At 47.2% G+C, this 14,687-nt stretch overlaps 1 protein-coding gene across 2 annotated transcripts in view; it reads right to left on the reverse strand.

Moving 5' to 3' along the window:
* Positions 1-419: 419 nt before the first annotated feature.
* Positions 420-14,687, reverse strand: part of ABCA1 (ATP binding cassette subfamily A member 1) — a 67,844-nt gene continuing 53,576 nt past the window's right edge. For both annotated transcript variants that reach the window (XM_088530414.1, XM_088530413.1), the window contains exons 29-49: positions 14,449-14,547; positions 13,736-13,925; positions 13,523-13,617; positions 13,252-13,284; positions 12,474-12,579; positions 11,770-11,844; positions 11,124-11,293; positions 9,694-9,871; positions 8,596-8,711; positions 8,366-8,510; positions 7,111-7,234; positions 6,384-6,513; positions 6,150-6,270; positions 5,916-5,978; positions 5,352-5,458; positions 4,816-4,957; positions 3,966-4,100; positions 3,188-3,291; positions 2,993-3,085; positions 2,566-2,809; positions 420-1,948 (exon numbers count right to left, since the gene is read on the reverse strand). In XM_088530414.1, coding sequence (XP_088386540.1) covers positions 1,808-1,948; positions 2,566-2,809; positions 2,993-3,085; positions 3,188-3,291; positions 3,966-4,100; positions 4,816-4,957; positions 5,352-5,458; positions 5,916-5,978; positions 6,150-6,270; positions 6,384-6,513; positions 7,111-7,234; positions 8,366-8,510; positions 8,596-8,711; positions 9,694-9,871; positions 11,124-11,293; positions 11,770-11,844; positions 12,474-12,579; positions 13,252-13,284; positions 13,523-13,617; positions 13,736-13,925; positions 14,449-14,547 — 2,611 coding nt within the window. In that variant the 3' untranslated portion in view covers positions 420-1,807. The remainder of the gene's footprint in view (positions 1,949-2,565; positions 2,810-2,992; positions 3,086-3,187; positions 3,292-3,965; positions 4,101-4,815; positions 4,958-5,351; positions 5,459-5,915; positions 5,979-6,149; positions 6,271-6,383; positions 6,514-7,110; positions 7,235-8,365; positions 8,511-8,595; positions 8,712-9,693; positions 9,872-11,123; positions 11,294-11,769; positions 11,845-12,473; positions 12,580-13,251; positions 13,285-13,522; positions 13,618-13,735; positions 13,926-14,448; positions 14,548-14,687) is intronic.

Raw genomic sequence — 14,687 nt, forward strand, 5'->3', positions numbered from 1 at the left:
GTTCGTTGGGCTGCTGCAGGCATTTAAAGAAGAAAACGGTCATATTTATGGTGGAGCGGCGCTGAGAACATATTGTGGAGCTAGAACAGGTACTTAAGGCAGAGGCAAAACACACAGGGATAATGCAGGAACTGCTGCTGGATTCCTGCCACGTTACTGAACGTATTTCTGAATACAGGAGCAACACACAGGGGTTTGTAAGTGTAATAATGAAAGCATATTCCCCCATGACTGTAAAAGATCAACAAGGATTGGTTGTCCTCACCACAGTCTCCCCTCTAATCATCTTCTGGCTTCGTAAATTTTTTTTTCTTCTCTAGAAATTGATCAACATAATTACACTACTATTACTTGTAATTTCACTACTACTTTGAACTATCTTGTTCTTCAAAGGAAAATTTACTGAAACAGTTTCTCACAAAAACAAGGGTATATTCTCCAGTTAGGGATCACCTGATGACTGAAACTACACTGCGCTACAGAAGTAGAAACCTGCACATTAATCTAATGTTATACCAGTTTCCAAGTAGGAAAATTTTAGGTGAACAACTTACAGTAATTCCAGATAGTGGTTGATTGCTGGAGTCTGGAACTTGCACAGATCATAAACGTAGCTATCACTGAATGGAGAGAATGAGAGCATAGCATCGCAGGCATAATGTAAAGAAATACTGTGGCTACAAAGATCAACTGAAAGCACTTTCAATCCCTAATTATGCTACCTATCTATTAAACTCACATAAATAATACTGTTAAAAAAAAATCTACATCTTGTTTCTAGTTTTATCTGGCAAAGCCAGAAATGGCAACTTACTTGTGCTAAGCAATAACTTCAGATGATGGGTACCTTTCTGGTGCAAAGCAAGGGTTAAAGAGCAGACATTACATATCTGAGTGATGTCTTATGATTTAGCATTTGCTCTTGGCATTAGCAGCTTGTACAACCAGTGAGTTTGCTGCTGTGGTCCAAACCCTAGATCTGCTTGTCACCCACTTCTTTCCACTAGGCATTCCTGCAGCTGCTGCAGTACCTCAGAGGAGCAGGAGAGTACTTGACTACACAAAAAAACCTAGTCAGAGTAGGTTATTGGTTTTGATGCTGGTGGGACAATCCTGTGCATTTGCAGGGTTCACAGTTCTGCATATCACCACTCACTGAAGTAGATGATAAGAGACAGGCTATCGTGTCCATACAACCCATCTGCACAGTTCAGCTTTGTGGCCTCAGATTTATCCCCATATGACCTACACCAGTCCAGGAAAAGCAGATGGTCAGGTCACTTTTCACAAAATAAGGCCACAAGACTGTGTTATTTGGTGACTTTTCTTGCCACTGACTGATTTGGTGCATTCATTGCCAGCAATGGATATAGCACCAGGTAATCCCCATTCCTGACATGAATGTTTTCAAGAGCAAACATGCATGTCTTTAAAATATCAATAAATAACCACTGGCCAAGATTCCTCAATTAACTAATTTTGCAACCCTAGGAAAAATACACTGTATGGGACAAGATACAGTATGGTTGAAAGCCCACAGCATCTGGTGGGTGCTTTACCACAGCTTCACAGAGTTATACTGTAATGAGCTAACTTCAAGTCTTTCACTTGAGAACAGTACAAGACAACGACTCCACGAGGCACGGCCTCCATAAAGGAATTTTGTTTTCTTTGCATTGAATTGCGTTGCATTGAATGGTTATCAGTAGAGTGTCCAGTTTCTCTTCTGCTAGCTTCTTCCTTGGTAGCGTCATACCCAGGCAAAGGCAGTCTGCATTCTGCTCATCATTTCTTTGCTGAAATTGGCTTACACACAACTTTCTTTCACCTTCTCATCTTGCAGGAACGAATTAAGGATTGCAATATCTACCACAGTCTGGTTTTTGTGCAATGACAGGTCCTTAGTGTGGTCGTCGTCGCTTTGGTCCTTAGCAAAATTTACAAATACCTACAAGAAAAAGGACTGTGTTACAAATCACTGTAGGTTTTGATTCATTCATGGTATTTTATACCTGAACATTTCTGGATTAGTCCTGGAGTTCAGTACTGGCTCTGAAAAGAACAGGGCTTTGATCCCATAAACGAGATGCAATATTATCCAATTCTCTGAAGCAACTGCCTACAAATCTTCTAATCACGTGATAAAGGAGGAAAAAATTCTCTTTCCAGCATAAAGTTTCCTAAGTTGCCTTCCGTATTTTGTGTGGAAGAGCCAGAGTTACCGTGAATTTGTTCTCTGTGGTAACTCTCACATTCTGAAAAATTGCTTTGTCTTCACTGTCAGAAAAAATGATCAACACAGGTGTAAGGGATGGGCCTAGAACAGGTATACAATAATAAAGATATTTTTAAAATCTAACCCTGAGAACATAAGGAATTCTCCAAGATGCTGCTGCATGCAAGTCTTCCAACTTACCTGCTCACAGCTAACTCACCCCTTGGCTTAGCCATGGAGGTTAGGCTCTGGTTTGCTGAAATGCTTTCTTAAGATAGTGTCAGAAAGTTGGTGGATTAATCCCTTTTCTACTGGCAGGTGTTTTGTCAGGCAGGCTCCTAGAAACTTACTTGGTCAAGAGTGGTCTGAGAAACGGAGTAGTCTTCTATGTGGAGTCTCTTTTTGTTCTGGGAGAGGATGCTAAATATTCTGGCCAGGGAAGATGGTGAAGAAGGAAGCTGGTACTGAAGCATATTCCGATGCTTTTCCTTCAGGACACTTCCAGGGAAGGCAAGCCCAAAGAATTCCTCAACCGGCTTCAGGTCTGGGTTTGCCCCTGCAATTCTCACCACGATGGTATAACCATCTCCAAATCTGCAGACAAGAGGGGCAGCACCGTTTAGCTAAGCGGCTTTGAAAAAGAAGCACAACTTAAAATCCTGCAGCTTCCCTGCAGCCAAAAAGCAACAGGAATGCTGTGTGTGAAAACAGGACTGATGTGTTTTATTTCCCTAAAAATGCAGACAGCTCTGTGGTGCAAATGGGAAGAGGAGTTACCTGTTCTTGAGGTGCTGGACGCTGCCCAGGCACCGGAACCGCCCGTTGACCATTATGGCCATCCGCGTGCACAGGGCTTCGCATTCTTCCATGCTGAAAGCACAAGGGACCTCGTTAGCACCTCGCGCAGCCGGATTTAGACACCACCCCAGCAGGTAGAGCAGCGGGGAGGGACACAGCCGGGTCGCTACGTGCCTGTGAGACGTGAGCACCACGGATCTCCCCTCCTTGATGACGCTCAGAGCACAGTTCCACAGGAAACGGCGCGCCTTGGGATCCATCCCTGTGGTCGGCTCGTCCTGCAAAACGGGCAGGAAAAATCAGCTACACTCTATGGGTAAAAATAGCCTCATCTCTGAAACGACCTGGCCATTCCCATTATGCATGCTGGAGAGCTTACGCATAAGAAACAATCTTGAGTAATTGTTTTTCCAAAATGGAAAAGTAATTTATGCTCCAAATTTTAAATTAGGTAACATCTATTTAAGATTTCAGAAGTACTGCTTATTCTGCAATTATGTCAAAATATCCAGTTCTAGAACAAATTAAATGCAGTAAGATGAAGATTACACAGATCATTCTTCTCCTATCAGTAAGAATTTTAGTAAACCTTATGTTTTTCCATTTCTGAATTTCACAGAATTATTAGAAACACTGGGCTGATTCTTGAGGGCAGAAAAGCCATACTTTTTTGTAAGTGCACAAATCCTAACAGCAGTGCCCCAGTGCTGAAAATGCTGTAATGGTTGGTAGTCTGGCAATATGTCTGAGCCCCCAACTTCTCCAGCAAATTTGCAGGAATAGAAGCCTGCTATTGTTTGATCCCACATTTAAACAGGGCATCTTCAGCTACATATGTTCTTGCTCACATTTAAGTGACCAGTGATGTATTTAAATGCTAGCTGGCCATCAAGTATGCAGTCTTCACTCTGCCCCGCTGTCTGCTTTTCAGCGGGACATCCTGCAGACTCACCAGGAACACCACGGGAGGACCCCCAATGAGGGCAATCGCTGTGGAGAGCTTGCGCCTGTTGCCCCCGCTGTAGTTCCCTGCGTATTTTTCTCCGTATTTCACGAGGCCCAGTTTCCGAATGGCCCATTCGCCAACCTGCAAGAGAGAGCACACGGTTCCTGCAGGAACCCGGCACCTCCGCAGCGCCGTTGTCCTTGGAAGCTCCGGGCACCACCATGTCCCCGAGCCCCGTGGGCAGGCCACAAGGACCTCGTGCAGCGCTCAGCGGTATTTGTCACCCTGCCAACAGGCCCAAGGCACTGGGAAGATCTAACGGGAGATTCGGTTGCCATTTGGATCACGCTCGGCACCAGGACCCTTCCCACATGGGGCCTGCGGGAACAGTGCAGAGGAACCCCATGCTGGATATCGAAATAGTGGTATTTTAGTGCTAGGGTGGCATCACTTGGAAAGACACAACAGCCATTGTGAAACTTCTGTTATACTCTGTTATTACATGTTTTTTCCTCTACTGCTTTAGGGAATTAACTCTTGACAGTAAGTGAGGTTGAGCATGAATTGCATCTCCCCAGTGCTTAAACTTCTGCAAAAAACAAACTGTTCAGTGGGAAAGTGCATCCAGTGAGAGAATTCATGGCCCAAAATACCAGCCTTCCCCTCTAGTATACCCTGCCAGGCTGCACTGACAAAAAAAAAAATAAAATCAGAGCCATGGCTTTAGTTTGTCCAGGAAGAAACGACCTTCCCCAGCCACCCAGAGCATCACTGCAGTGTGTGTGTGCCCAGGGAGGGTGCATGTTAGCAGGACTGACCGGTCACACAGCTCCCTTATGCTCTGTGTTTCCTTTACCTTGCAGACTTCTTTCTCTGGGACCCCTCTCAAGAGCGCGAAGAACTCCAGATGTTCTCGCCCCGTCAGCAGTTCATTAACAGCGTCAAACTGTGGGCAGTAGCCCATGTTCTGGTGGACTTCTTGGATGTTGGACAAGATACTGTCGGAGAAAAAATGCTTTTGTTAGGATTTTAACAAAGTGCAGGCTGCTGTTTTAGGTAATAAAAGGAAGAAGATGAACCAGTGGTTTTGGAATCCGTGGACCAAAAAATATATGGGATCCTCAAAGTCTGCCTGTGCCAAATGCATGGTTTTAAAATGTGATGTTTAAACATGATGGGTACAGATATTCAGAAGTGATTACTAGATTAAGTCCACTTTCCAAAGCAACTGAAGTACTTTACTCTGTAAAGAGTTGAAGCAGATGCCTGGAGTTCAAAAAGGCAGAAAGGTGGCCAGGTTTATACCTAGTGGAGGTGGAACAAAAGCTGGAGGGGAAAACAGCCAAGGATTTTATCTGATACAGGGCAGAGGAAAGATGCATGGGCCTTCACCTGTTTCCTTTGAGGAAAGCTTCTCCTCCTGTCACATCTGTGTCACCAGTTAGCATCTTGAACGTGGATGACTTGCCAGCACCATTTACTCCCAGGAGCCCGAAGCACTGAGGATACAGAAGAGCACAGCGTGTCTGAGAACAGGACTCAGCTGCAGAGTTTCCACCACTGACTGGAACGTGCAAGATAGGAGGGAGCATGCTCAACCCCCAGGATGGAGAATCCAGAGAAGCCTGAATTCCCGCAGCTTCCAAAAGTTCCTATTCACTGCATTTTCGAAATAAGCTTTTGATCTCTCATTGAACCCATGGACTTCTGTAGTGCCACCAGAGTGTATCTGGGCCAAATGCTGGAGGGTACTATTACTTCATCTCTGGTCTCAGACATCAATGAATTCAGTATCCTCCTTAAAATAAGAGAGGGGCTGGCACAAGAACTGTTTAAACCACCAGGACATTCTCTTCACTCTAAACTGATTTCTGATCTCACTCTGCTTCCATCTTGTTTTGCTTCTCTTACAAACCACCGTAATAGCAAGGCAGTAAGTCTGACAAACAAGCTTACCTCTCCAGGGGGGATTCCAACACAGATCCGATCAACTGCCGGCTTTCGCTTCATTCTGTAAATCTGAAACCAGAAAGAAAAAAACAAGAAAAACATGGAAAATAGAACTACAGAACCATATGCATTCAGCACTCCAAACATGCTCCCGTTTTGCTCTTTGAATAAGGCCCATGGCAAACTACAGGGCCCTGTGCCAATGATGCTTGGAGACAAATGCAAGACTCTTGCTGTCACCTTGGTCAGCTCCTTGATTTCCAGGATGTCACTCTGTCCTCCGCCACTGATTATCCTCTGCCTCTCTCTGGTTACATCCTCATCTTCATCGTTCACAGGAGGGAGCTTGGCATAGACAGGCCTGCAGAGGGCAACATGATGAAGCATTAACAGGAGAAGACAGAACCTAGTTCATGGCAGACACCAAAGGTGTCTTCCTCTGCCTGCAGCGGCGAAGCGAGCAGAACCACCCACCTGGGTTTGATGAAGAACCTGTACTGGATGAGCACGGTGATGACGAAGAAGACTACGCCCTCCACCGCCATGGCAAAGAGGTTCCTCCCCACCAGGTCCCATGAGAGAGGAGACACAAAGCGGTTCTCTCCTGGCAGGGCGAGAGGAAGATCACATTCAGCTTTTGGGAGCAAAGAACTGGCACTTCTAACTGAAGAGATCACCCCATTGGGCTTGGAGGCAACTGGAGAGTGGTGCGTGGGACCACACATGGGCTTATTTCTTATGGTAGCCGAGTTGGGACTGGGTGCACGTTCTTAGGAAGAGGTGACTCAAGCCATGAGACCATGTAGTCTGCCAAAGGGAAGCTGGGCTACCTTGTGGAGGGGGTAGTGAAGGACAAAGACTGTTTCGTGTCTGGCACTGGCTATAAGGCCCCCAAAAATGATTCAGTTCTCCAGAATTTCAGTCACTTCTGCTCAGCTTAATAATCTCATTCATGCAGTTCACACATTTTTGAATTAATGTCCATACAACTCAAAAATCCTAGCGCATAACTGCCAAACCCTCTTCAGTCCCCATAACAATCTTAATGGGACGGGTATGAAAATCTGCCAGCTTTGACCAAATCTCTGCAGCAAACAGCACCATCAGTCAGTGATAGTTCAGAGGAGCAAGTGATGCTCATCTGGGGCAGGCTTGAGCTTTCTCTGCTCTGTTCAGGCCACTGTGCCCGTCCTTCACTTACCAAACCTCTCCAGAGCATCAGCCATAGCCTGGTTTTTCACCATGTCGATGAGTCCTCGCCCCAGGCAGAAGTGCGGGAAGATGAGGAAGACCGACTTCAGGATGTCATTGATGTTGTTCAGCTTCTGTTAAGACAAAACCAAGGGCCAGTGAGCCATTTCAGCAAGCAGCAGCCAGCATCTGCCGAGTGTCATCTGTTATCCCTATGCTGCAATCAGCAAAAGCACAAGGATTAAAAATGCTCCTCCCAGAGTCACAGTAAGGACCCCTCTGGACAGTCAATGCTTCCTCCAAAGGCTGACAGTGTAAAAGGCAAGTGATAAAACATGGACTGAAAACGCTGAAGAGAAGAAAGCTGTGCTTGCACAGACTGGCCATCTCAGTGGCTGCATGTAGTTCCTTCCCTAGATAAGGTCAAGCCACTACATGATGTCCTAACCCTCCTCCGTTTCATTTCAGTTTTTGCCCCCGATTTCCAAGTAAACATCTGTTGGCTTTCTTTACTATCCAGCCCACAGATTAGACCGTGAGCAGCCTGAAGAAGGGTTCCTATTCCTACAGGTTACTTGTCTTCGAGCATGCTTGTGTTTCTACCAAGCTAAGATGAGCTCTGGTGCAGAAAGGACCATTGCCAGGTCGTGCCTATTCACCCTCACACTCAGTGGTATAGCAGAGAGCCTAGTCCCACAGGGTTCCTCATCCCACCTCCACACAGAGCATTCCCCACCAATTTGGGCCATGTTGCATAGAGGGATGAGGAGAACTTGCACCATCCTTATTAGGTGTTTGGCCTTGAAAAAGGTGATGTGAGGTGCACACATTCTCAACACAATCAAGGGAGAGATAGCCATCTCTGAAGGCACGACTGAGAATGGTCTATAGCTGGCAGAGACTGTCCCTCATGAGGAACATACAGAAAATCCCCCTTAACCATGAGGAAAAAGTGTTTTTGAGTCTTAGGGCTCAAAATGAAAGCTTAGGGCTTGAAAAGTCTTAGAGATTGAACGAACACTGGAACAAGCTGCCCAGAGTGTAGGCTGCAGAGTCTCTGTCTTTGGAGATATCCAAAACCCGACTGAACAAGGTCCGGGGCAACAATCTCTAGCTGACACTGCTTTGAGCTGCAAGGTTAGTCTAGACAATCTCCAACCTTCAACCATTCTGTTCTGGGGAACTGTCTGCTATGGGCAGCATGGCAGCAACACAGAACAAACTGTTGGCGACCCAGGCAGGGACAAGCTACTGGTGACACTCACATTATTAGTGAAGAGCTCCAGGACAAAGGTGGCCACGCTGCCGTTGATGCCAATGAAGAGATTCACACTGGTCAGTACCACATATGCTGTGCTGGGGATTTTGAACACGAAGGAGGCTGGGTACATGAGAGGGGTGATCGACCACCTGCCAAAAGGAAAGGCAGCAACATCAGACAAGCACTTCCCAAACCTAAGTGCCTCCCCAGTCAAGCTTGTGAGAAGTCCCTTACCCATAGAGAAACAAAAGGAGGGCCAGCACAGGCAGGTTGGAGGACGACACATAAGACTTCTGCTGGAAGCATATGAAGATGATGATGACCAGCGTTGCTGGCACAATGTAGTTGCACTGGGAAGTGAACGAAAATAGTTTCACATTTGTATCCAGAAGACAATATCAAAAGTATTTTTCTTCCCCAAACCATTGTTTTTCAACATTCTTCAATGTTTTCAGAGCTGCTTCCAATGGGACTCTCGCTTATGAGTGTTATGCATGTAAAATGTAGTGCCCTATATGTGTGTTTACATTTTTTGGTCCCTCTAGAGGCAGTTGATAGATTCACAGAGGTTTTGGACACCACAGGTTGCAAACTCCTGCTTTGAATGGAGCAGAACAAGTGGTTGCAGAAGTATTATCTGGGAGGACCAGCATTTTAAAGTGATATAATAAATATTGATGATGGAGCTCACCTCACAATCCCCTGACCCATGTTCCTTTTCCCAACCACTGCCTTAAGAAAGCACATGCAGAAAATATAAGCACAGCTGTTACTCTTTATACTAATGCAGTGCCCATTAGCTCCAACTGCACCTTGCACCTTAGTGCAAAGGACATCCTGTAAACAGAGTGGAGGACAGTCCTTGTCTTGACAGCCTTACTGGCAATAAAAAGATAAGTGTTTCAGAGAAAGCTGACAGATACAGAGGGAAAACCTCAAGGATTCCCAGCAGATCAGAAGCACAACTGCTCCTCAGATTCACATCTCAGCTCCTCCACTAGCCTCCATCAACTGTACTGTCACATCATGCATTCCTCACAACGACTTGCATGCTGAAGGACAAAACTCTTGCTTTTCAGCACCCCTATAAATAGCGTGCAAGTCCAAACGCCCACATAACACTGGGCACAGCACTGGTGGCTGCCTGGGCTTACAGCAAAGCTGATTTGTTGCACAGAGGAAGAACTGCCTCCTCTCTCCTTAGCTATCCTAAAGGGAAAGATGTTCCTTCTCAAACCTAAATGCTCTCAGAGGAAAATACAGTGCCCTCCATGAAAGCACCCTTATTTCTGTGATCCTGTGTCTAGTGACACAGCGTATTCCTGCCCTTACCATATCCCAGACAAAGTTGGCCAGCCAGTAGATCACTGGCTTCACCCCGCTGATGAACTGCAAGTGTTTGGCCTTGCTGACGCGCTCCTGGATGAGGAAGACCACAAAGCTGGCAGGAACAAAGGACATGGCAAAGATCACACAGATGGAGACGAGGACATCCACAGACGTGGTCATCCTGCACAAAACAGAAGAGAAAGAAAGTGCTTGTATGCTGGTGCTGTCTCCCTGGAGGTGAGGCAGCTCACGCAGGGCAGTGCAGAAACTGGGTCCCTTCTGCTACCCCTGTTTTTCATAGTGAAGGATGATGGCACCAGGGCATGCTGACTGCAGAGTTGTGTAACAGCAGGAATGTGCGGACCTGTTGGTGTCTCAAGGACTGCACCTCAATTTTGAGATCTTCAGTAGTGATTTGAGCACCACGCTCCACTTCCTGTCATTCCTATTGACAGCCTTTGGTACTTTATTTCCCACTTAATTTACATATACATATACATGTATTTTCCTTTTCTTTAGCCTCTCATCTACCACTGCCATGGTAGAAGATCTGAAGGAGGCACCTACACAGCTTATGAGCCCTGAGCCAGGTTGCAACAGTACTGAATCAGTCAATGGCTTGGTAGCATGGGGTAAACCCTGTGCATTACAGCATGACAGTGAATAAAACTGAACAGGACCCATCAGTGGCTTTTAGTTAACTGCAGATACCTCAGGACAAGAGGTGGGCCTACATTCCTCAGCCTTTTAGAACAAGGTTAAGAGAGTAATGAGTGATTACGCAGGTGAAGTTCCTCAAGGAGAACATCAGAAGCTTGTGAGGTTATTAAAAATTACAGAGAGCTTACAGGGGCTCAGGGACAGCAGAAAATTTGCACAGCAGTAAGAAACATGAGGCCATATCCACGCAGCAAATAGGCTTCCTTTAGCTCTGTGACACTGAGGAGGAGAGTGGGTACAAGCAACTGACTCTCTGGAGGAATGTTACTGAAGCCTAGAAAATGCAGAGGTGGTAAAGCAGCAGGGCAGGATGTTTGTATTGATGGGCTGTTCGTATTTTTAGGGCAAAGCTGATCATATCTGCACCAACTAGGAGAAACCTCAAAGATTTCTAGACTACTAGAGCCCTGGCAAAACCAGTGCCATCTGTGTGCTTTGGTATGTAAGCTCCTTTGAGAGATCAGGGATAAACTAGAGTTCCCAGTGACGGGAATGCCTACATTTTAGAGTGTGGCAGCAGTGCTACAGCAGTTCAACAACAAAAGCTCAACAGCAGCAACCTGCCCAAACCACAGCTAGTAAGGCAGGGATGGCAGAGCCTAAATAAAACATGCTGCTGACTGTCCACCCACGAGTGGGTTTGTAACAGGACCGTGACACTCCCCATGTCACCTGGTGAGCCCCAGGCCACTCATGCTTGCACCGGGACTTACAGGGCCACTTCGGAGAGCTGCTGCTTGGTGAGGTTGAGGGGGTGGTTGAAGGCAGTGATCCCGTAAGCACTGGGGTTCTTGCCCTGCTGCAGGTTGGCCCGAAGGATCGCGTTGTTCATCACGTTCAGGAAGGAGGCGATGGCATGCCAGCCCTTGTTGTTGAACCACACCTGCAGAACAGCACATGGGCATCAGAAAGGCACCACACACAGCACCTATCCAACAGGCTCCCAAGCCCTGCAGAACATCCCTCCTCCATTGCTGATGCACTGTTTTCTTGCACTTCCTTCTAGATGCAGCTTGCTCAGGATCAGGACATACAGCCTGACCCAGTCCTGGCTGCTGGACTTACGGCTGGGCTCCAAAGGAGAAATGAATGTGGGGGAATTCCAGACAAGTTGTGTTCGCTCTTCCAAATGCAAACACCTTGGGCCCAAAGCAAACTGCTGGGACACCACTAACTAAAACTAACTCCAAGCTAGCAGAGTTTCTGCTAACAGGCACAGCAGTGAGAGGGGGCTCAGACAATTGGGGTAACGGGTACAAGTTGAAAAACAGGCAGTTCCACCTCCATATGAGGAAGAACTTCTTTCCTGTGAGGTTGACAGAGCCCTGGAACAGGCTGCCCAGTAGGGTAGTGATTTACCTTTACGTTGTTCTTTGTATCCAGGCCTTTCATGAAACTTCCCAAGCTGTTGAGAAAACGATCTCCAGAACTTCCCTGCAAACAGCACCAAAAGAGACAGTCACTCCCTGAGAGCACCTTTGCTGCAGGTCCTGGAGTTGCACCATGTTTTACATGGGTCTGACCCAGGTTTCTTTCCATTACGAAGCCTGGATTCACCAAGCTGAAGGGAGCAACATGGCTAAGAAGCCACCGACTCTCTCTGCCTCTGTCTGCCCCACAATCCCAATGGTAACACAGGTTTGTTTTATATTCCCTAGCATCAACTGTTAAGGAGGGCAACCTCCAGAGACATTACAGCTTCAAGGCAGATACAGAGAAAGTCCTAAATTTTCTTTTCAGCTCAGATAATTTCAGGGCAGAAGGACCCAACTGAGGTTTCAGTGGGGCTGGGAATAGGTTGTTATGTCCCTGAGATAGCATGCAACCCTGACCAGGGATTGCCATCTGCACCAGCTTGCAAATGATGTTGGGCAAGACGCACATCATCAATGTGGGCTGTGCAGGGCTCAGCTGAGCAGGACCCCCAGCCTTCTGCTGATCCCAAAGAGCTCAAAGAGGCTGAAGAGAAGCCTCAGAAATGCAAACACACACTCTTCTTGTTCTGCAGTTTCCAAGTAATGGGACCTTAGTGCAATCTGGACTTTTGAAGAGCAGTTGCTCACCTGTGCTAGTTCCAAGATGTTCCTCACATGTTCAATTGCATCAGTGACTTCATGGCTTGGAGGAAGCATGAGGGAACTGCTGGCTCCCAGGGAAAAGCCACCATACCTGATGGTAGAGACAGAAGATGAAACACAGACATGAACACACTTCTCTCCTCAGATCTCTCATCTTTCTGCACTATGTCCAAGCCAAAAAGGGTTAAGTTTGGTTTCCCATGCTGCCTTTTAAGTCCTGTTGTCTCCTATTCTTTATTTCTGCAGTTAAACACCCAGCTTAGGCAAGAGATTGCACAGTGTGATGCCTGCTACAGTGCAGAATGCTCTGGATTTAATGTAGCTGTCCTGTGTTCCTAGGAAATCTCCCTGCTTGGTGTAAAGCACCTGACATGACAGAGTATCTGCAAGCTGGTCCCACAGGTCCCCTCTGCAAGGCAGGCAGGCTTTGTCCCAGTTCATTCTCAGAACTGCTCTCCAAACATTCAACAACTAGGAGTCATTCCAGTGCATATTTTCTCCAGACTTTGTACTAAATTCATCATGATCTTGAAATTTCTGTGCAGCTTCAAGTCTCCTCAACTTTACAACCAACTATGCTGGTGTTGAGGCGGGGGCAGTGGTGTTTGATCTAAGCCTCCTTCTGAACGCAACACTCAGGATGCTCTAGGTGACCCTGCGTGTACAGTGGGATTGGACTCTAAAGGTCCCTTCCAACCTTAATGACTCTGTGATAACTCTACAGTGAGGATACATACAGGCTGAAGAAAATATATTAACTCACCTGAACTCATTCACCCAGATCTTATTCTTTAAGCTGTGGAGAAAGAAAAGAAAGCAGAAATATTAAACACAGAGCAAGAGGATGGGCAGACCCACAAGCACTACAGGGACCCTACTGGGAAAAAAAGCGATAGCACCTCACAGAGGGCATACACCCCACCACCCATCCCCAATGCAATTCCCAGGCTTTGCTTCCAGGCTTCCCCCTCACTCCGCCTACAAGACCCAAGACGTCGCTTGAGAGCTGCCACGCTCGTACGCCCAGCAGGTACCTTTTCCCAATGATCTGCGCGTAGGTCTTCACTAGATAGTCCGATATATTGCGTCCTGTCAGGTTCTGGAGGATGTCAGCAGTGTCTTGCTCTCGCTGGTGTCACCAGAGAAAAACGTCAGTGAGGAAACGCAGACCGGCACACGCGTCACCACCAGCCTCTCGGCCCCGCGGTGACGTCCCTCCTGGCAGGACCATCGGAGCCCTCTCCTACCTGTGGGGGAGGCAGCCCACCCGCCCCGGGGGGACACACAGGCAGCATCTTCTTGATCTTCTCGTTGCTGCACTCGCACGACGGGGAAGGGTTCTGCATGCTCCAGTTGCCCTTCAGGAAGATGTCCCGGACGGAGTCTGGCACCGAAGCCGTGGTCCATTCCTTCTGCCCAACCGTGCAAGGAGTGTCTCTGCGTTGGAAAATGAAAGCTTTTAAAACAACTGTGACAGCCTTTGCTTGTAAATCATTTAATAGCAGAAACTATGTCCTCTGGCATATAGCAAGGCAGCTATATGAAATTGGCTGGGAGAAAATTCCTGGGGAAAAAGCAGGGATTTGCACGGGTGCTAACCAAGGTTTCCAGTGCAGATGGAAACATAGGATTGTGCAGCACAAACGGCTAACAGAGAAAAACAGAGTACCATGACTAGCTTCTGTCTCCACGCTCTGGAGCACACCAGTAGCTCGAGGAAGAGATTTCTGTCTCCTTTTCACCTCCCTCAAGCAAGGTTTGCACTCAGACCCTGCTCTCTCACCTTACGGGCTGCTGGCAACTTTCTAGGAGATTCTAGGCAGAAAAAAGGAACAATTTCCCACCCTTTCGGCTTAAAGCCTAGCCCGGCTATGCATGAGTAGCATCCTCAGAGGCTGGCTAGGTCTAGAGGGTCATCAGAAGCCAGGGCTGATCCTTGCCAGGCTGCAGTTCTACTTACGGGATGGTGTGTCCCTGCATACAGCGTGTCCCAAAGCCAGGCTTATTGAGAAGGGCATCCAAAAGCTTCTGAGTGCCTGCATCGTCCGGAGCGTCATTGCTATGGGGACAGCAGAGAAATACTATCAGGTCACTGGGTAACGGGCACAGGGCAACAACATCAGCAGAGCAAGGCTCAGAACACAGGAAAAAGGTTCAGGAAAGGGAAATGGGCGGACATTTTCCTCTGCAGAGCACTTG

Source organism: Tinamus guttatus, unplaced genomic scaffold (genome assembly GCF_059628265.1).
Source record: "Tinamus guttatus ecotype Peru unplaced genomic scaffold, ASM5962826v1 Tinamus_guttatus_pri_ptg000372l, whole genome shotgun sequence".
NCBI classification, from domain to species: Eukaryota; Metazoa; Chordata; class Aves; order Tinamiformes; family Tinamidae; genus Tinamus; species Tinamus guttatus.